The following is a 23,110-nucleotide window of genomic DNA, read 5'->3' as shown; positions in this document are numbered from 1 at the left end:
TCCCCCTCATTAGACGCAGGCTTCTGAAAAGGCAAGATCTTTCGTGCAATATTGCACAGGCTCCCTTCCTGCCCAGATTCCCCACCGCGGCCCCCGCAGCTCCCCATCAACTGCAATCTCTTTAAAAGTTTGACGGAGTTGAGTGAGTGGAGTTCAGTAAACCCCTCTACGTCCTAAGTGCCTAGTGTGTGACAAGCACCGCGTCTGCCGCGGGTGGCGCAATGCCTAAGCGGCAGCCACCCAGCTCAGGGAGGTGGAAGGCCGGACAGCAGGCGATGGAGGACAGGAAGGAAGAGGTGGAAGACACCGAGCGCCGGAGGGAGGAGATGGGGAGGAGAGGGAGGAGCTTCTGGCGGTGGCCACGCGGCCTGCTAGGCCCCTTCTCAGATCCGGCGGCTGCATGGCTTCGGTCTCCGCTGCCGCCTCCTCGGGCGGCGCGGCCCGGAACCTGCTGCAGTTCCTGCGGCTGGTGGGGCAGCTCAAGGTGAGCGTGCGCCGGGCCGGCCGCTGGGGCCGGGAGGCGGCAGCGCGTGGAGCGGCCGGGGCGGTGGCCTAGCGCGCGGGAGATGGGCCGGGCCGGCGGCGGGGCATCCGAGCCTCCGGCCCCTACTCGGCCTCCCCCTTTTCCTCGCTCCTTCCCGCGCAGAATCCCGGCCGGGAAAGCACCTAGATGTGCAGACGCGCGTGCTGCACGGTAGGCGGAGGAAGAGAGCCAGTGGAGGGGCTGCGGCCGGTGGCCTCTCACGAGGAGCAGCGTGCGGCAGGAGGTGACCTCATGCTCCCGGCACTGCAGCCATCGGGGTTCAGCAGAGCCCCGTCTGCAGTGATACGTTCCGAGGCCCACCACCCGCTAATTGGAGGTGCTTCTGAGCAGCACGTGGGAAGAACGAATCCGTCGGACTTGCAGATTTCAGTGGGGTGCTTTAAATCTCTCTCAGATACTTCCAGAAAAACGAGGCTTTGTGCTGAGGCTTTTATATACTACCTGGACACGCTAGAATTAGACCACGTGCGTCCCCGCTCCCCACCCCGAATCAGTTAGTGATTTTGCTCATCAGTTTCTCCAAGTTCAAAGCAAATGATCTCTTTCATGCCACTATTACTACCGCTTACACTATTGTTTAGGAACTTAGAATTCTGAGGAGAAAATACAATCGCATCATGATTTGGTATAAGAGTCACATTCGGTGGTAGCGCCAAGCAATTCAAAATGATTTTATAAGTTATGCTTCAGAGTTGGGGAGTTGTCGTTGGGTTGTGTTCAGAACTTTCACCATAGTTTTCTACTTATATGAAATGGGGTCTTTTGGAGGCAAAAAGCCCCAACTCTTGTAGTGAGGAAAGATGAGATACTTTACTGTTTTGTTTTTATGTGGGAGGACTTGTATGTTGTTAGTTGCCTCCAGTGATTCAGACTAGTGGAGACCTCGTGTTAACAAGTAGAACTGCTCCATAGGGTTTACTTGGCTGTAATCTTAATGGAAACCCTGGTAGCATAGTGGTTAAGTGCTAGGGCTGCTAACCTTTAAAGGTCGGCAGTTCAAATCCACCAGGCACTCCTTGGAAACTCTGTGGGGCAGTTCTACTCTGTCGTATAGGGTCACTATGAGTCGAAATCGACTCTACGGCAACGGGTTTAATCTTAATGCAAGCAGATTGCCAGGCCTTTCTTCCAGAGGTATGGCTGGGTGTGGCAGTGGAGCACAAGCTGGGTCCCTTAGGAGTCTTCGAAGGACTTGTATAGGTTCTGGAATTATACATCAGTAAGTGGCCTAGTGGTTAAGTCAGCAGTTCACATCCGCCAGGTGCTCCTTGGAAACTATGGGGCAGTACTACTCTGTCCTGTAGGGTTGCTATGAGCCAGAATCGACTCGATGGCACTGGGTTTTTTAACAGTAACTTGACTATTGGACTTCTTAAAATTACTCTTGTAACCAATGAGCATATGAACTAATCAACCTCTCTTTCTCACTCACCCTCTCTCTGGTTTATTTGATTCCAGTTGTTGATCATCCTGATTATTTAATGAAGTAAACAGCATGACTTGCCATCAAGTCACTTCCAACTCATGGTGACCCATGTGTGTCAGGGTAGACCTGTGCTCTGGAGGGTTTTTATTGCTGATTTTTCAGTAATCGCCAGGCCTTCTCCCAAGGTGCCTCTGGGTGGACTTCCACTGCCAACCTCTTGGTTAGCCGCTGAGCTCATTAACAGTTGCACCACCCAGGAACTCCTAGTTAAGTAAAGCATTGTTTCAGTAGGTCCTAAAATCATGACATGACTCTGCTTCTGTGTACCTATTCCCTGGATGTCTCTTAAAGAACATAACACTTAGTTTAAATGACATTTATTTATTAAAGTTTTCTTTATTTTTATCAGAGGGTCCCACGGACTGGCTGGGTATACAGGAATGTAGAGAAGCCAGAGAGTGTATCTGATCACATGTACAGGATGGCAGTTATGGCTCTGGTGACCAAAGATGACCAGCTTAACAAAGACCGGTAAGCTGATGGGAATTTTGATGCCTGTGAGGGTTTCCGGTCCATGGCCTGTACCACTTCCATGACTGAAGCCTGTGTCAAATTCTTGTGTGTTAGTTTTTATGTCAACAAAAATTAGTTGAGGCAAATCATACAGATTCTGGGACTGGGGCGAAGAATTGTGTATGTTGATTGCTTCAGTTCTAAAATTGAATCTAGGTTTCCTTTTGGCAAGTGATAGAGCCTGCCTTGGTCTCAGAGGAAACCAAGTGTGATATTAGGGTTTCCAAGGCCTCAAAAGTGAATATTTCATGTCTAAAATTCTACCATTAGTACATTATGACTTTCATTTAACCCGTTTTATGAAGAGTAGCAACCATTTGTAAGGTGTGTTTTTGGAGTCATACATGCAAAATATAGGTGAGAAAGAGATATTTTTTCCCTTCCCCCTTCAGCCAGTCAACAAGTGTTTAAAATGCTTTCTTCAGCACAGGCCAGAAGTTAGCTTATTGACAATAAATAAATCCCAGATGAATTACATAGGTCCAAAATAACTTCTATAAAAAGTACCAGATACATTATTTTAGAAAATTAGCCAAATATTATAACAGTAGGAGAGATCACATGTTACTGGGTGATCTTAATGGAGGAGGCAGATTATGAGTTGAGTTCTAAAGGGCTTATGTAGGAAGAGAAGGAGGAAAAAATACGGCTCACAGAGAGACAGGCATAGAAACTAAAGCCCTGGTAGGGGAAAGTAAACTTATGTTTTGGAAATGATGAATAAGTTAGTTTTGATTGTGGCAAAGGGTTAATTTAGGGAGTCTGAGGACTCCTATTATTTTATAGAAGATGTGGAACTGAGGAGATTTCTTGGCAAGTAGCATAAGATGAAAGTGTTGTCGAGTGGAGATGAACCTAGGAATAGTCAGGTATTTGAATCGAGTGAGAGACTGGAGGCTGCTAGGCCTTGAATTTTGTTGGTCATGGTGGGAACGTAGACATCCTGGCTTTCTGGGGGATTTACCTCATGACCTGCTTTTGTTATTATGGATAATAATTATCATAATCACTAACCTCATTATCATTAACCAGCATAGCCATTTGGTGAATGCTTACCATGTGCCAGGAACAGAAATTATCAAATTTCATTTCCACAGGAAGGGTCAGGAAGCATTGCTGTGTCTTTTTTACAGATGATAAAATGAAGGCTGACACAATTGAACATTTAAAGAGGTTAAGTAGCTTGGCAAAGGTCACACAACTAATAAGTGGTGCTGAATGGATTCAAACCCAAATCTGTCCAACTTTAACTCTTACTCTATAACTATCTCCTTTTGATATCTAACTGGGCCAGAAGCAAGATATTAAGTACAGAGGAGAAATGATTGTTTCAGTAAATAAATACTGTAACCACATCATCGCCTGGCTTGTAAGCTGAAGTGATCAACCTTTTACAGTAAGATTTGAGGAATCAGCCTTTTTTTTTTTTTTTTAATTCATGCTGACAATAATTTCCCCTGCATTCTTATATATGATGTTGAGTATTAACTAACGGTTTTGATTCAGAGCTGTCGTAGGCTGGAAGAATATAATTACTTTAGAAATTACTGTAATAATATATTCTGTGAGGGTGGAGTGAGAAAAATATATTATGTAACTTTAAAATAGTGTAGAGAAGGTACTTGTAGTGCATATGACTCTGTGTAATTATTTAACATTTCTTGCCTGGTTAGATGTGTACGCCTAGCCCTGGTTCACGATGTGGCAGAATGCATCGTTGGGGACATAGCACCAGCAGATAACGTCCCCAAAGAAGAAAAACATAGGCGAGAAAAGGTTAGTGTTGACTGATGACTGCAAGAGGCCACCAGAAGAACTTGTGGCTCAAGAAAACCTAAGTTCATTAGGCCCTATTGCAGTAAGGAAGAATACTACCCTGACAGAGTCTTGGTGGCTCAGGAAGGGGAAGGTCAGGGAGGATATTTATACGATTTTAGCTTCTAGGCTAGAGAATGTTAAGAGGGAATCTTTCAAGATGGGCAACTAGTTTGGATTGGACACAGTTCAAGACAATAATTTTGGATTGGTGGAAACAGCAAGGCAAAGTCAGAGTATTGAAGAATAAGCTGTTAGTTTTAATAAGTAAGCTAGCTTAGGTGGCTTACCATCTTATCTTCCAGAAACAAGGTTTTCTTCGAGTAAGCAGCTAAGTTAATTTTGCTTGTTCTCACCTTTGTATAACACAGGGACAGAAAATTCGGTTGATTTCCATTCTCATTAGTATGTGGACACAGATAATATGGCTTTCCTTAGGATAAAGGAAAGAGCTGAAACTTAGTGAACTTGTGATATTTTCCTGATTAGTGAAGCTATATGGCTACCACCTGTCCGTCAGTTTTTCTGCTGTGATGGCTTGTGTGTTGCTGTAAAGCTGGGAGTGATGCCGCCAGTAGTATTTCAAATACCAGCAGGTATACAGGTTTCAGCAGATCTTGCAGGCTAAGACATTCTAGGAAGAAAGATCTGATAATCTACTTCTGAAAATCAGCCAACGAAAACCCTATAGGTCACAACAGAACATTGCCAACTGGCTTGCTCTGGCCATCACGAGGAATCAAGGATCAATCCCTGGAGAGGACATCACGTGTGGTGATTTGTAGGGGGCTTAGTAAGGGCGAGGGAGACCCTTAGTGACATGGATTGGCACAGTAGTTGCAACCATGTACTCAAACATGCATGTGATTGTGAGGATGACACAGAACCAGGCAACATTTTGTTCTGTTCTACCTAAGGTTGCCAGGAGTCAAAGCCGACAGCAGCAGTCATCATCATCATCTAAGCTATATGGATAGAAGTGGTTCTCTAAGTCACAAGTATAATTGCTATTATAATTATTATTTGGTAAATTCCAAGTTCTTTAACTTAGTGATCTACAGAAATAAAGAAAAATATTTGTATTTTTAAGAAATGAATAAAATCAATGGAAAAAACCAGTTTCCAAGGAGCACCTCGCGGATTTGAACTGCCAGCTTCTTGGTTAGCAGCTGTAGCACTTAACCACTACGCCACATGGGTTTCCAAAATTAATGAAGTATTAAATAAATCTAAATTTGTACTCTAAATTTAGCTAAGGGCCAAAAAGGGAGACATCTTTGAAGCAAAGGCTAGAAAATCCAGGTAGACATTTTTCAATGTCAAGTGGCTGATTCACAATTCAGGGATTATTGCAAGCTACTTTTAATGTAGGCTAGAGAGATTGGTCCTAGGTTGCTGAGTGGAGAGAGCCTTTATAAAGATCTTTTAGCAGAAGGTGGGCTTCAGTAGCTATTCTCAGAGCTGGGGAGACTGGAGCTCAGTGACCAACAGGCTTTTTGCTACCACTGAGGTAACCTTAAGGCAATCCACAAGAAATTAGAGTCCCAATTTAAGAGTTCAACCCACTTTAAAATATGCATAAAAAGGGAATTGTGTAGGGGATGTATTCTCCTTTTTGCTAAAATTCAGGTCCAAAATACAGGCTGACCATCATGACAGAAGGGGAGCAAGCAAAAGAAATGTTTCACTATTTGAGTTTAGACTATCATCAGTAACTGATTCCTAGGGTAATTTGTGGAATACAAAAAGAAACCAATTAGCTGAAGATTCTGAGTTGCAGAAAGGAATTAGTACTTGAACTAGAGGATGGTAAGTAGTGAGTGGAAACTCTGGTGGTGTAGTGGTTAAGTGCTACGGCTGCTAACCAAAGGGTCGGCAGTTCAAATCCGTCAGGTGCTCTTTGGAAACTCTATGGGGCAGTTCTACTCTGTCCTATAGAGTTGCTATGAGTCGGAATGGACTCGGTGGCATTGGGTAAGTAGTGAGTGTGATACAGAGGAAAAGGGGAAAATAAACCCTTTCAGCTCTACAGCTCATTTCAGGATGTGTGAGGGGAAATCTGGACATTGTTGAGAAGAAATAATATGAAGAACTACCTGAGGGCAATCAGAGTCCTTCAAGTGATGAGAAAGAATGGAGAACTGTGACACAGAGGAAGAAAAAGAACAGCCCCTGTAGAGGTACACAATGAATTTGAGACTCACTGTATAGAGGAGCAAGCCAGAACTTTCCGAAGAAGAACCAAAGTTGCTAGGAAGGGACTGCAAACACTGCAGGTGAGAAGAAGTCTTTTACTGCCCTGAGGAGAGCTGGGTCCTGGCTGGTGCATTCCCCCCCACCCCACCCACCCCCCTACCCATGGAGGTGCAGAAAGGGGACCTGAACAGCCAATCAGAGAGGGTGTTGCTGTCTTCCTGTACTCTGTCTTGGCTCTGATGAAAAACCTTTCAAGCCTCATTAAACCTCCTGGCTGCTGCCTGCTCCTCTGATTCACAGGGGAATAAATGTCACAATCAAAAGGGACCTGGGAAACATCTTAAAGAGCCATAGGTTCTTGGACAAAAGAAGCAAAGGCTTGGAAAGGCTGATATTCCATTGCCTCTTCCTACTGTTGGTCCACATTTTGGAAGAGAGGAAGATCTGGGAGGTGAATGATTTTTTATGCAGATGGTGTTAATGAACAAGATTTGAATGTCTGAACTATACATTTAGATAAATGAGAGTGCCTTGGATCAAGGTGAACGTACAAAATGAGAACCAGGAAGCATCGTTTGCCTAAAGGCTGACTGGATCATCAAGGCTTTAAACGAAAGTGGGAGGGTAGAAAAATACATGATAAACCTAGAAGGTAGATTATTTGGGAGGAGAATAGCTATTAAGATAAAAGAGAGATCAAGGGTATAGAAGAAAACATTCAGAAAGGGGGCCAAAAGCAGTACCTGTAGTCTGGTCCCCTTCCTAAATATGACAAAATAAGCTTTATATTATAACTTGGATTGGCAAATACCATATAATAGGGATTACTGTGGTCTGGTGGGATGGAAGTTGAGGCTGGAATACAACAGTAGCAGGTTATATCCCTTTGGAAAGGGAAAAACTTCTTAAGAGACATTCGTGGTATGTATGTATCTGTAATGGTTAAAGGTGAAAAAAAAAAACAGTTGCTGTCGAATCAGGTCCTTCATAGGGACACTATAGAACAGAGTAGAACTGCCCCACAGGGTTTCCAAGGAGCAGCTGGTGGATTCAAACTGCCAACCACTTGGTTAACAGCCAAGTTCTTAACCACTGTACCACCAGGGCCCCCAAAGAACTCCTGGGGAAGTTAAGAGAAGAAAGGAACTTTTATGGGAGTGAATGTGGCAAGATGAAGAAAGTGAAAAATAATAGCTTATTATGTGCCAGGTAATAAGCGCTTTATATGTATTGTTGCTGTTAGGTGCTGTCAAGTTGATTTTGACTCACAGCGACCCTGTGTGACAGCAGAGCTGCCTCGTAGGGTTTTCAGGCTGTAATCTTCACGGGAGCAGACCTTCAGGTCTTTCCCCACAGAGCTGCTAGGTGGGCTTGAACCACCAGTTAGCAGATGAGTAATTTCACTATTAAGTTACCAGGGCTCCCTCTATATGCCTTAACCATTACAACAATCTTACATAGAGTTACGGTTAGTAATCCCATTTTAAAGACGAGAAACATGAAGGGCAGAGAGGTTGAGTAACTCGCTCAGGGTTCCACAGCTAGTAAATGGGCCAAGCAGGGCTTCAGACCCAGTCTAGATCTAGAGTGTGTGCTTAACTATTAGTGTTTAGCTTCATCAGTGATGAGTGAATGATGAGAAATTCTTTCCAGATACTTGTCACAGAGCTGACACAAGACATCTGCTGAAGCTTCATTCAGCTCGCTACTACTGGCAAATTCTTGACATGCTTTGCTAACAGAGGAAGAAGCTAGGGAAATTGTTACTCTAAATCTGTGCCTGAACAACAAGGTGAAACTCAGTTAGGAAGTGGGAGTGGGAGGAGGGAGCGCTCAAGACCAGGAAGGGGAATGTACCCTGGACTTCAGTGATGTCAGTTTCAGGGAGTTCCTTTAAAAGGTAGGCATGATTCTATGGCACGTGCCACTAAGCTGTGGATATTGACAACCTAACAGCTCTCAAAAACGCAATCCAGATTGGATAGTAACAAATGATATCAATGAGTAGAGCCCTCCAATTAAAAAAAAACTCAGATTCAAATAATCTTTATTTTTTCTGATTATAAAAGAAATATATGTTGATTGTATGACATTTTAGAGAGTACGAAAAAGCATATTACAAATCACTCATAATCCCACAATCCTTTGAGTCGTCTTTATATGCATACATAGGATTTATTTTGCATGTTTAGGGTCTGCTCATTCGATAGCGTAAAGTGTTTTACTTTATTTTAGGTTAATTAAATTATTACTTTTGTAGGCAAAACCCCCCAAAAACCAAACCTGTTGCCATTGAGTCGATTCCGACTCATAGCGACCCTGTAGAACAAAGTAGAACTGCCCCATAGTTTCCAAAGAGCACCTGGTGGATTTGAACTGCTGACCTTTTTCATTAGCAGCCATAGCTCTTAACCACTACGCCACCTGGGTTTCCTTTGTAGGCAAAGGAAGGTCAAATATTTGTGTTTTCAAATGGTTTAATGTATTATGAAGATTTTTCTGTCATTAAAAATTCTCTGTAAATTTAGATTTTTCATTAGCTACATCACGTGTTTGTGCCGTAGTTTAACAATTTTCTTATTGTTAAATTTTTCCAACTATTTTTTTTGTAATGAATACCTTTGTACATAAATCTTTGTCCACATTTCTGATTTATTTCTCAGGATAGATTCTCCTAGAAGCAAAATTACTGGAGCTACATATTTAAAACTTACAGCGACCCAATAGGACAGAGTAGAACTGCCCCATAGAGTTTCCAAGGAGTGGCTGGGGGATTCGAACTGCTGACCTTTTGGTCGGCACCTGAGCTCTTTACTACTGTGCCGCCAGGGTTCCACCTATTTAAGACTAGTTATACCTTTTGAGAGATGGCTTTCCGGAATATTCAGACCAATCTAACATTATATGAAAAAGCCTTTATTCCTGAATCTTTACTAATATTTAATATTGTCATTTTTAAAGTTATTGCTAGTTTGAAAAGAATGGCCACTTATTTTCATTTCCTCCTCATTTAGTGAGAATAAAATAAGTGATGATTAGTTTCTCCTCTGATAATTTTTTGTTCCTGTGCTTTATCTATTTTTCTCTTGGGGCATTAGTTTTCTTAGCTATTTCTTTGTGCTTAGGTTTTTAAAGGAGACACACACAAACACACAAAGTAGGAGTATATAACCAAGCACAAACACAAAGGTATCATTTATTTTTTTGGAGCAAAAGAGTTGGTTCTCCTGCTTAGAGTGGCAGTGTAATCGTGTGAGGTGTGCCATAATTTAATAATAGTAAAGTACCAACGTTGGCAATTAAGAGAAATTTAGGGTAGATTGAGGATTATTTATTTCTAACAATCCCCTTGTATTCCGTTGTGCTTTCTTGAGAAAGATAAAGACGAATGTTAAAAGACTGGAAATTGACATAACCCTGACTCCTTTCCTGAGAGTGCCTTCAGTGTTTGTTACATGTGCAGCTGTCCTGGGAAAAAGGGTTTAGAGCTGCTGGTTTAGAGGACCTGTTGCTCCAATGTGTAGATCACGTGAAGGCAGAAGGATGACCCAGATCTCTTGATGGCCTGAATATAATGGCACTTAGGCAGGAATATAAGGTCTTGACCCAAAACCCAGAACATATTGCTCAGTTTCAGGAAGAGCACAACAGCATTATGTTTGTCTGTTTTCTATTGTTTTTTAAAAGGACATGGTGGTTTTAGTCAGTGGGAAGCTTATTAATAAGTCAGTATTTGGATGTGATCTCCAAAATGCCAAGTCAGTCTTAGGCTGCATTTATAGGTAAATAGTAACTAGCCTGAGGGAGGCAGTGGTTCCATTTCATCCCACCTTGGTCACACCACACATATTTAACTCTGTTCAGTCCTGTGTGTATCACCTGAAAGGAAATAAAATAATCCTGCATTCCCTGTCAAAGCAGAAGTTTGATATCTGTATTCTAAAAATTTAGATTTTGAGGTACCTGTATATACTTGTTATTCAATTCATTCCTTTTAAATAGAAGAAATGAACAAACCTGTGTTTCTGGAATAATGTAGAGAAAAGTAATTTATAAAGAAGCTTCTAATTCGTGAAAATGTAAGGTCTTAAGTATTTTGCTGATATTTATAGAAAAACTAAAGGAGAATGCAGGTACAAAATTCACTAAATCTCATACCATTAAGGGCAGATTGGAAAACCTAAGAATAATAGTAAACACTTAAAATGCTTAATACACAGACTGTTTTAAGTAGTTTATACATCTTAGGTCATTCAGTGCTCAGAAAACTTTATAAAGTTGATACTAGAGTCATCTTCATTTTGTACATGAAAAAACTGAGGCACGGAGAACTTAAGTACTTGATCAAGATTATGCAGCAACCAGGAGTTTGCAGAGCCGAGATTTGAACCAGGGTCCAGGCTCACGTGCGTACAAACTGTTCCACCTGTGCGTATGCATATAGTGTGTGCATCATAAGGGACATTCCCCCTCAGCCAACCATGATGCTACAGCTTTGGTATTGATACTGCCTATAAGAGCAGATTGTGAGCACTTGCAGATATGGCTTGGTCTGGAAGTGGTTGTATTCTATAAATTTTTTTCCTCCTAGTGATAAATGCACACGTATGTGCATACATACATCTCCATTTATATTTTCACTGTTTCTCCCCAACTCTCTATTTTATATGAGACCTTCATGTTGCCAAAACTTTGGTTCCTTTAACCGTATTCTCTTCAAGGAGCCTGACCTTTGTGGTTACTACTGAAGAACTGAAGCAAATTAAGAGGTGTAGGTTGAGGATGGTAAAGGAATTTGAAACCAGAGAAGTTGCAGACCTCATGCCCTAACAAGATGATATTTTAGAAGGGTACTAGAGCAACTCAGAAATGAGGGAAAAGCCCTGGGAAAGAAGGTAGCTCCTGAGACTTTGGAGACTAGAAATAAGTACAGAATACCCTCCAGTCTCTCATTCTCTCCTCTCTGCTTTTCTCTGGATTTTGGCTAACTCTCAGGCTTTTCCTGGGGGCAGGGGATATGGCTTCTCTCTCCCAGCCTCTGCTGCACAAGTTGTGCAGATGGCCCTGAGTGGCCTGGTTCAAGTTAAACCTGCTGCCGTCGAGTCGATTCTGACTCATAGGGACCCTATAGAGCAGAGTAGAACTGCCCCACAGAGTTTCCAAGGAGCGCCTGGCGGATTCAACTGCTGACCTTTTGGTTAGCAGCCGTAGCACTTAACCACTATGCCACCAGGGTTTCCTGGTTCAAGTTACATGCCTATAGTAATGTTCATCTCAATATAAAAAAAGTGCTGTCAGCACTGCCTTAAGCCCATCTGGGCAGCCTCTAGAGGTACTGAGGCTCCTACCACAGGACGTGTCTCTGGAGGGAGGACAGGAAATGTGCAGTGATACTGTTGAAGAGTTCAGCTCTTACGTGGGTGGTTGGACTAAAAAGAAAAAAAGATTTTTTTTTTTTTCTTTAACTAAAAAAAAAAATCTTTAACTAAGTGCCCTTTAATATTGCTTTTAAGCCTATGAGTCCATGAGTCTACAAAATTCTATTATGTAATTTTCTTTATATTAATGACAGTAATTTTGCATTTGTATAGCACTTGAGCAATTAAAACATAGTAACAGTAGAGAGTGAATATAATATATACAAAACAATCTTTGAGCTATGTAATTCAATGTTCTTTTACCATTCGCCTCATTCTTAGGTTTGTTTTGAACTCTATTATACTTATGATTGACATTTACATGGATATATTGTGATTCATCCCCAAGATGTGAAATCCTTGGCCCTACTTCTGATACTTTCGTAATCTCGTCATGCCTTGTTTGTTGTTCTTTTTTGTGTCTAAAAGCAGCAGGCCACAAAATAAGTGCTAAGTGAAAACCATATGAATAAATAGAGTTATTTACTTAATGTACACAATGACTCTCCCAACAAACTATAAATACTGTCCGATATGGACCTCTTCCTCCTGCTGTCCCTCTGTCAGCCCTTTATTTGTCTTTTTGAGACTAGTTGTTACCTTGAATAGATGTGAATATAATTAAAATAACGGTTTGATATTTCAGGAAGCTATGAAGCAGCTAACCCAGCTTCTGCCGAAGGACCTCAGTAAGGAGCTCTATGAACTTTGGGAAGTAAGTATGTATAATTGTGTATTAATTTCCTGGGGCTGCCATTACCACAGTCTTGGTGGCTTAAAAAAAACCCCAAAAATTTCTTCTCTGACACTTCTGTGATTTCAGGCTAGAAGTCCAAAGTCAAGGTGTCAGCCAGGCTATGATCTCTCCGAAGTCTCTAGGGGAGAATCTGTTGCATGCCTTTTTCTGAGCTTCTGGTGTTGCTGGCAATCTTTGGCGTTCCTTGGCTTGTAGAGGCATCACTCCAACCTCTGCCATCACTTGGTGTTCTAGTGTATCTCTTCTCTTCTTTAAGGACACCAGTTATGTTGGATTGGGACCCACTCTCATGACAGCATCGTAACTTGATTACATCTGCAAAGACCCTATTTCCAAATAATGTCCCATTCATAGGTACTAGGGGTTAGGACTGCAACAGGTCTTTTTGGGGTCTTAATTCAGCCCAAACAGATGAGTTAGTTTTTATTTATTGTAACTGAATTTATAGGTCCCATCATTGTTTTAGTTGACTTAGATTATCTTAACAAGCTTTCTGTGTTACTCTTTGACTATGTCTGTTCCTCACCCCCAGCTGCTGCAGAAATTTCTTGTCGTGATAGAAGTTTGTCTTCTCTCCACATCCCCCATTTCTCTTGCCACCACAGTGCCTGGTACGGATTCTGACTCACAGCCCCTGGATTTCTTGCTGCTTTCCCGTTATCACCTCCCTCTCCAACCCCACACCCACCTACCTAGTTCTCCCCTTGAAAAGAACACGGGCTTGAAGTAGCTCAGAAGTAGATTTGAATCCCACCTCACCTCAGACATGTGACCTTGGGCATGTTTTCATCACTGCATTGGTTTTCCATCTCTAAAGGCTTGGACAATTGTGAGGGCTGATAGAGGCCAAGCAGGTGACATGCTGCCACGATGCCAGGCAGAATAGGGGCTGTCAGTGCTCACTTCTCCCCCAGTGTTGCCGAGAGCAAGGACTGCAGTGGCAGGCTAGGCTGGAAGGACAGGGCAGGAGGAACAGAAAGGGCAAAGAAAGGTGTAGTGTTCCCGTTTCTCCCTCTCCCTACCACCGTTTTTCATTTGTGAAGGAGAAAACTCTCCCTTCTGCAGTTTCTCACTTCCCCAGTCTGCCCTGCCCCTTCCTTGCTGGAGTCCTAAGACTCACTCTCCTTCCCTGCTCTTGTACACCTTCCACTCTGACTTTTCTCGTTTGCTTCAAAGCTTAACTCAATCCTCCTGTCTTCAGAGCCTGATTTTCCACATTCTGTTTCCGCAAACGCACACTCCCACCTGGCCTTGCCCTCTCCTGAAAGCAGGCAGAGTTCCCTTTCCCATTGCCTTTTGTGCTGGATCAGGTTCCCCCTGGTCTCGGGATACAGGGGAGCCAGAAGGGAAGTGTCTATTTCTCCTAGAAGTGCTGTGTTAGGCGGCGGTCAGGCTCTGTAGTGTACTGCCATTTCCTAGAGAGACCAGGGTTCAAATAACTTACTGTCTACATGACCTTGGGTGAGCTACTCAACTCGAGTCAACCTTAGCTTCCTCCTTTGCAAAATGAGACTAATATTGGCCTACACACCCTTATACATAGTTACTGAAATCCAAAAGTTCAGGGAGCCATTTTCAAAAGCTCACTTTGTAGTGAAACCTGACTAGACCTGAATTCTTTTAGAAGCAAAATCTGACCTGAACCACCATGATACTATTTGGAATTCCCATTCATCCCATGTGATGTGAAAATTAAAATGCTTTGATGGAGAAATAAATGTTTGATAACCAAGTGCTCTCCCAGACCCTCCCTAGAGATATTCTGTAATATATACTGTATATACCTTATTATTTTTCTCAAATAAAAAGATGCTGAAATCTGAAACATTTCTGGCCTCAGTATCAGATGAGAGATGGTGGCCTTTAACACCTGCCTTGTTGAATGACTGTGAGAATTACATATAGCAAAGTAGGCATAGCTTTTGACCCAGAGTCTGGCACAGGGAGGTATCTGAAACGTATAACAGTGTTTCTATAGGAATATGTGTCCTTGTTGCAAAGTATATACTTTCAAGTGAACTTTTGGAACACTCTGAGTTGGGGACTAACTGTGGAGTTAGGTTGCATCTCATACATAACAAGGAGAAAAAGTGGGGGGTGGCTCTTGGGTTTATGAAGCTAATCCCATATATTATCTCTTAATTTGAAAACCTTTTACAATAATTTGTACCCTTGTGTGTCCTAATGATTATGGCACAGTGGCAGTACCTGTTAAATTATTTCCTTAGTCATCATCAACTGGTTAAAAAATATCATATTGCAAAATTTAATTATGCCAATAGCTTCCTAGTGAAAACACTACAACGGTCACTCAGAAAGGCTGGATTTCGATAAACTTGAAACACAGCATGAAAAGACTTGATAACCCCAAACAGGTAACAGTTTTGCTATCTTATAAACAAATGCCATTGGATGAGTTAATGAAGCTTGTTAAAGAAGGCCTTAAGCCAGGTGCACAGGGCCCACCTTCCGTGTGACAGTCTTCTTCGGAACTGTTGCTGCTGAACTAACCAAAAAATTTAAAAAGCAAAGGCAGTGAATTAAATTTCTTTATCGGTAACGCTGTGGGATGTCAGTGATTGACATAAAGGAGAAAAATTGTGAGCTTTTTCAGTTTCTGACAACCCTCATCTTTGTATGTCACGAAAGGGTTGGAGAACCTTTTTCTGTTTTCTATTAAGAACCAGAGGGAAAAATGAGAATCATACAAGTATGCAGCCACACATTTTTCAGACGGAGTTGTAGAAGTTTATTCACAGTATTATTCATGACTCTTAAACTCTCCTTAACCAATCTGTAGACGTATTGAGTGAAGTGGCTTGTGCAGATCAGTAGGATGAGGTCAAGAGGGACCCCAGAGGTACAGACTGAGCGTACTACTTAGTCTCAGTTTTCATTCTTGAGTGAAGTGTGCATGCACGTGGGCATGTGTGTGTACGTGAATGTGCACATGGGTGCATGTATATTTAAACTCACCTGGAAATCACTAAACACGAAGGGGAAACTATTCACCTCTAATGTCTAATGCTATTTTGTAAAGATGGTTTTGAGCATTGGAATTGTCTATAATGTCTTTGACCGTTTCTCCTCACCTATGCTTATGAACCCTGTCATTTCAAGAACTGGAGTATCATAACTCTCTTTCTGTACGCAATACATGTTTTTCACAGTCTACAGAATTTTCTGACAAAAAAGCCAACTCTGGGTGGTACCTAAGAAGGGGATATTGGTGTCTCTCTCTGTCTGCCCCCCTCTCTTTGTCTCTGTCTCTCTCACTTTGACGCTTTTGGTAATACGAAAAAAAAAAATACGAGGTGACTATTATTTACTTACCTTTTTTTAGTCTTTAGTTGGAAACCCTAGTGGTGTAGTGGTTAAGTGCTACAGCAGCTAACCAAAGGGTCGGCAGTTCGAATCCACCAGGCGCTCCTTGGAAACTCTGGAGCCGTTCTACTCTGTCCTGTTGGGTCGCTATGAGTCGGAATCGACTCGACGGCACTGGGGGGAGTCTTTAGTTATCTCTATATTCTGTCTCTTTACTACATCTGTGTAGAATTTTGTAAAGTTAAAACTGAAAGAAAACCGATTTCAGCTCCCTTATTTTATGTATAGGAGCCCTGGTGGCACAGTGGTTAAAAGCTGGGCTGCTAACCAAAAAGGTTGGCAGTTTGAATCCACCAGCTGCTCCTTGGAAACCCAGTGGGGTAGTTCTACTCTGTCCTGTAGTGTCGCTGTGAGTTGGAATCTACTTGATGGCAATGGGTTTGGTTTTTTTTTTGTGTGTGTGTGTGTGGTTATTTTATGTGTAAGAAAACTAAGGGCCAAAAAATGTTGCCATGGTTAAGGATTCTTAGTTAATTGGTAACAAAGCCATGCCACAACACTAACTCTTAGGTCAGCATTTTCTTTGTGTCATTGTGCTATATGTTGATTCATTGAACAAGCATTTATGGTTCTATTGTATTCATTATGCCAATATATATATCCTGATTTTGGTTTAAGAAAATATGCTTATTCTGTACCTACAGAACTTAGAATAATACTAGTTACATAGAAAATGCTAGTTGATTGATTACTGAAATGTTAATCACAGCCATTCACCACTATAAATGCAATCAGCCCAGAGGGTCACATCTATTTAAAGCAAGTAAATACCCTTGATTATAATTTATCTTTGTCACAGAAGTGTGAAATTAAATTTCAGAAAGACAAGAGAAAACATTTTCTCCTTTTTTTCCTCAAAATATCACAGAAAGCTGTCTAATCCACTACCTGCATTTAGCTTTAAAGAAATATCTCGTGAGCCCCAAGGCATGACAGGGGGGCCCAGTGTCACCCCACTCTGTACTTCAAAGTGTTGTTGTTGTTTGTTGTTAGTTGTTGTGGAGTTGATTCTCCCACATGTGCAGAGTAGAACTGCCCCACAGGGTTTTCAAGGCTGTGACCTTTCGGAAGCAGATCACCAGGCCTGTCTTTTGAGGGCCCTCTGGATGGGTTTGAACCATCAACCTTTTGGCTAGTAGTTGAGCTCTTAGCCGTTTGTGCTACTCAGGGACTTCTCCTTCAAAGTAGAGTGCATTATTTTGTTGAGGGGTTTGGTATAGAGCAACAAAAGGATCCTGGGATCCTGGAGGGAAAGTCATTTTAAGCAGCATGAGTGGGTGATGCCAGGGATAAATCTCTTACATATCAAAACTTTAGTTAGGGCCAACCTTTCCCCAAGAAAGAGGGAGGAAAATTTTCATCTCCTTTCCTTGCCTTCCTTCCCTTTTTAATCCTCCATTTTTAAGACGTAGAACTAGAATCTCTTTTCTGGTTGAACTCTTTGGCCTTCTGTTGCTCTACAACACCCTAATCTGAGTCATGTTTGTCATTTGTCTTTTCCTGTCCCACCTGAAGGCTGCAGAGCGTCTTGTAGGGGCATGCCCCACCTTAGGGACTGAGGTCACTACGTGTCACGGCCTCCAAGCTCAGCCAGGCCTCAGGTGGCAGCACTTCCTCAGGGGTCCCCCAGTCACCTCCCTGTCTCCGGCCCCACATCTGGTATCTGTCCCTCTCTTCAAGCTCCTACCCTGCCTCTTCTTCCGTGACTTCATGGCAAATAATCTCTTCCCATACTTCATTGAGAAAATAGAGGCTGTCAGATGGGAACTTCTTTACCTTCTCCCTTCACTTATAGTATGTCTCCACGTTTCCTCCTGTCTCAGTGGACGGGTGCCCTTCCTCATGCCCCAGGCACATCCTTCTTCCTGACTGAGCTATGAGCACCCTCTAAGCTGGATTTTTCAGTTTCCCCCTTCAACCCGTCTTCCTCTTTTTTGTAACTTTGGAAATATGTTCAAACAAACCCTATTTTTGAAACAAATGTCCCTGGATCCTATCTTTCCCTACTTCCCTACAGGACTAAGCAGTTAAGGAGTTGTCTACAATCCCTTCTCCCCTTCCTGAAATCCCACCACAGGGTGAATTATGGCACCACCATGAACTGTTCTTGCTCAGGTCACAAACTGCTTCTCTGTGGCTCGATCCCACAGGCCCTTCTAGAACTGCATGTGTGCTACCTGACCTATTGACTGAGTATGACCCTGTGGCTGCTTCCTCCTTGAAATTCTCTCATCCCTCAGGTCTGTGGCATTGTTGCCTCCTGATTTTCCATGTACCTTTCTGGCTATTCCATCCGAGTTTCTTCAGGTGTATCTCTTCTTCGGCCCATCTCTTCAGAGCTTATGTTTGCCTCCTGTGTATCCTTGGCTTCTTCTCTTCTCTACACACCCCTCCTGGGCCCCAATGATCATAAGCTGATTACTCCGTATAAAACTCATTATCGTCTAGTCAATTCCCACTCATAGTGACCCTATAGGACAGAGTAGAACTGGCCCCCCAGCCCCCTCCACCAATAGGGTTTCCAAGGAGTGGCTGGTGGATTTGAACTCACGTTCTGGTTAGCAGTGGTAGCTCTTAACCACTGCACCACCAGGGCTCTGTCTTACTCCATATATTCTCCTGAAAAATCTTCCCAGACTTATAAATCCAACAGCTATTGAACAGGTCTACCTGGATATCCACAGAAAACTCAATTCAGCAGGTTCATGGCCATACTCGCTATCCAGACATTTTTATTATTTTTTAGAAAATTTTTTATTAAAAAACGAAACAGAAAACCACACAAAAAACAATGTATAGAATACTGAATTGTTTAAAAGAGAACATTCTTATAACTGCAGCTCATCATGAGTTGGAACTTCCTCATTTACCCTAAAAACCCTTCCATGTGCCCTGACCCAAGCACAGTGGCTCCCTCCCTCAAAACAAGTTCACCACTGCCCTGATTGTTATAATAACCACTTCTTTGCATTCCTTTATGGTTTTATCACCCAAGTGGTCATCCCTAGATGTTGTAGCTTAACCCTGCCCATTTTTTAAAAGCTTAATACATCTTTTAAGTCTCTTTTAATGTACAATTTCTACCCCCTCCCCCAGCCCCTCCTCCCTTTCTTTTGCCTACAGTTACTTGTTAAAGAATCTGGACTCTTTGGCCTATGGTGTTTCCCACGCTCTGGATTTTTGCTGATTGCATGCTCATGGTGCAGTTTACGTATTCCTGTCCTCTTATTTTCTACATGTTGGCAGCTGGATCCACAGGCTGGGTCATACTCAGCTTGGATTCCTTTGACGAGACTGTAGATGGTGCTGGGCTCTTTCATCATGGAGCACATAATACTTGGTTTTTCTTCGTTTTTTTTAATGTTAACAGCCATTCATGCTTATATCCCTTAATCTTTTGGGGCTACAGAATGGTAATATTCTATTATTTTTTCGTAAGTAGCTGAAATCATTTTATCGGCAGATGCTTCCCTTCATCTGCTCTTTAACCAAAGTTGAAGTTATCACATGTAGGAAAGGTGGGATAAATGTTTGCTTCTTTCCTTTTATTTATCCAATTTTTTACATAATGACTGGGTTCCTTTTCATTCTTAAAAGGTAAGAAGTTAAGTTTTTTTTTTTTTTTTTTTTAATATCGTTAGGAACCTGTGAGTCTAAATATATTTAATGGATTTCAATCCATTGCAGTTCTTACCCTATTGAAGTCCACATTGTCTGTTCTTTGGCCAGTAGGATCTTTTTCAAGTTGACATGACCCTATTTGTCTTTGATGGCCTCCTTGACAGCAGGAATGTCAGAGTGTTTCAGGCTCGTCTTGAACATGTTCTGTCCCAGAACTCCAAGAAGCCTGTTTTAGTTTTTGCTTGTTTTTAAATACAAAATGGTATTTCAAGACCATCGTATGTGCATTAGGGATACTCATTGATACTGAGTTGGTTATTTTTGTTTTGTTTTGTTTGTTTTTAATACACACACACACACATATATGTAGAAACAGTCCCTGGGTATTGCAAAGTTTAACACTGTCAGCCGCTCATGGAAAGGTTGGAGGTACAAGCCTACCCAGAGGCAACTCAGAAGAAAGGCCTGGCAATCTACTGCCAAAAAATCAGCCATTGACAACCCTATGGAGCACAGTTTTATTCTTGACACACTTTGGGTTACCATAAGTCACAGTCAACTCGATGGCACCTGGTAGGGGTGGTGGAACTGTGCTTGGCTCATAGTTTCTTTCCTTGAAATTCTTAAATATGTTATGCTGTTTTCTGCTGACATAAAGTGTTGCTATTGAAGGCTGATCATAATTTAATTTTATTTTCCTTATATGCACATGCTCTTTTGCCTAGATGGTGAAAGGATTTTTTTTTTTTTTCTTTTAAGTCTGTTAAGTTTACTAGACTATGTCTTGATGTTGGGCATTGCAGGTACTAAGTATACATTCTCAGTATGTACTTTAAAATCTTTGTTTTTTAATTTCAAGAAAATTTTCTTGTAGTTTTTCCTTTTGGTTTTCTTTTTACAGGGACTGCTATGTATCTGTATATTGGGTCTTCTTTGCCTATCTTCAGATTTGTCACTTTATCCCAACCCTTTATATGCTCTTCATTTTTGTTTTTTTTGACTTTTAACTTAACCACCTTTTCAACTTCTGTTTCTTTTAAGGCATTATATATCATGTTTAATTATCCTTGCATTCCTTATTGCTTAGTCTTTGTCTTAGTTGTCTAGTGCTGCTGTAACAGAAATACCACAAGTGGATGGTATTAACAAACAAATTTATTCTCTCACAGTCTAGGAGGCTAGAAGTCCAAATTCAGGGTGTCAGCTCTAGGAGAAAGCTTTCTCTCTCTGTTGGCTCTGGGGGAAGTTCCTTGTTATCAATCTTCCCCTGGTCCAGGAACTTCTCAGTGCATGGGCCCTGGGCCCAAAGGCTCTGCTCTGCTCTTGGCTCTTCTTGCTTGGTGGTACTGAGGTCCCTCCCCTCTCTGCTCACTTTTGTCTTTTATATCTCAAAAGATATTGTCTTAAGATACAACCTAATCCTGTAGATCATGTCCTGCTTCATTAACATAACAGACAACTCACTCCCAAATAGGGTTATAATCACAGGTATAGAGTTTAGGATTAATAACACATAGGATAATTGCAGGAGATCACAAAATGAAGAATAACCTCATAATACTGGGAATCATGGCCTAGCCAAGTTGACATACATTTTGGGGGACATAGTTCAATCCAAGACAGTCTTCATTTCTAAAATGACTTTTTCTTTTATATCTAATTCTTTTTATGTTATTCTTTCATGTCTTACATAATGTGATCTTTGGTATATTTGAAATATAAATCAAAAAATAATTGATCTTTTTTTCCTTTGAGTATGTCTTTCTTGTCTGTAAAGATATTATTTTCGCTTCTTACTCTCTTTATCTTATGGTAAGTTTGTATAGGATCTGACCTGTGTGCTTTTCTGTTGCTCATGCTGATGTGCAGTTAGTTTTCCTGAACTTTTGGAAGGAAGCTTGGTTCAGATAGCTTTTCTAAATTCATAGAACTTCCTCTTCTGTTGTTTTTGGGTAGTGTTTGTTCTCCTTTCCCACTTTTATCTGGACTTTTTCTTCTCTTCCTCTTTGTTATCCTTATCCCACTCAATTTTGACTTCACTCAGCATTTCTGCTTGTGTGGGGCCCCGTCCTGGAGGGAATCCTGGCAAGTTGGGCAGTCCTTAATGTGAGCTCCTTGTGCTTATTCACTGTGGGAGTGGCAAGACCCTCCCAGTGTCAGCCATGGTTCTTAAAAACTGAGAATTCTAGTGAACATCTTTTGTCTATTTTGAGATTGCTTGTTTGCAGGTCCACCACACACCTTGTTCCCTCTGCTTTCTCCCAAACAGATGTTGATCCCTTGCAGGGCTTATGATTAGAGGTGGTTTGTTCTCACCTGTGTGTACTTTGAAGTTCATGGGAATGTCATGTTCCCTAGTTTTGTTCTAAATGTTATCCATGAGGTTTTGGTTTTGTACCTCTTTGCCCTATTGGTTTTTTTCTCTTTTCTTTTTTTGCTCCCTATTTTATCATTCCACCTAGCTAGAAACTAGGAAGCTGTTTTCAACTTGCCCTTTCATTCACTTTAATGTTTTGGTTCAGTTCTTCATTCTTAACATTTCTCAGATCCGTCCACTTCTGTCCATCTTCATTACCATGACCGTAGGCCAGATTCTCCTGTACTAGTGCCCCAAGGTCTCAAAATCTGATGTCTCTGCTTCCAATCTAGCCATTATCCACACTGCAACTAGAATGCTCTTTCTGAACTGCAAATCTGATCATGTCTCTTCACGCTTAAAACCCTTCAGTGATGCCCAATAGCTATAACATGAGGGTGAGACACCTTAGCTTAAACCACAGGCCTTTCAGGAGATACTCCTGTCTCCATCTCCAGCCCCTTCCTCTCTGAAGCCCTCCATCCTGTCATTAGGAACTACTTGCAGTAAGTCTCCAAAAATGCCATGGCTCCTTCTCACTCCAGAGCTTTGTCTGCAGTACCTTTCTCCCTGGCCCGCCTTCTTGCCAGGAAGTGAAATTGAAGAATGCCTATACTAATTTTTTTTTTCATTTATTCATTTGTTCTTGTACTTTAGATGAAGGGTTACAGAACAAACTAGCTTCTCGTTAAACAGTTAGTACACATATTGTTTTTTTAGACATTGGTTACTGACCCCACGACCTGTCAACACTCTCCCCTTCTCGACCTTGGGTTCCCTGATACCAGCTTTCCTCTCCCCTCCTGCCTTCTAGTCCTTGCCACTGGGCTTGTGTGCCACTTAAGTTTCCTTTTGTTTTATGGGCCTGTCTAATCTTTGGCTGAAGGGTAAACCTCAGGAGTGACTTCATTACTGAGCTAAAAGGGTGTCTGGGGGCCATACTCTCAGGGTTTCTCCAGTTTCTGTCAGGCTGATAAGTCTGGTCTTTTTTTGTGAGTTAGAATTTTGTTCTATATTTTTC

General features: G+C 41.8%; 1 protein-coding gene across 1 annotated transcript in view; it reads left to right on the top strand.

Annotated features, from left to right (window-relative positions):
* Positions 1 to 335: 335 nt before the first annotated feature.
* HDDC2 (HD domain containing 2) overlaps positions 336 to 23,110 on the top strand; it is a 28,722-nt gene continuing 5,947 nt past the window's right edge. The window contains exons 1-4 of the mRNA XM_049900449.1: positions 336 to 484; positions 2,380 to 2,501; positions 4,217 to 4,319; positions 12,618 to 12,686. Of these exons, the coding sequence (XP_049756406.1) occupies positions 401 to 484; positions 2,380 to 2,501; positions 4,217 to 4,319; positions 12,618 to 12,686 (378 nt within the window). The 5' untranslated portion in view covers positions 336 to 400. The remainder of the gene's footprint in view (positions 485 to 2,379; positions 2,502 to 4,216; positions 4,320 to 12,617; positions 12,687 to 23,110) is intronic.

The sequence above is a fragment of the Elephas maximus genome, chromosome 1 (assembly GCF_024166365.1).
Source record: "Elephas maximus indicus isolate mEleMax1 chromosome 1, mEleMax1 primary haplotype, whole genome shotgun sequence".
Classification (NCBI taxonomy): domain Eukaryota; kingdom Metazoa; phylum Chordata; class Mammalia; order Proboscidea; family Elephantidae; genus Elephas; species Elephas maximus.
This window is presented reverse-complemented; position numbering and strand designations above follow the sequence as displayed.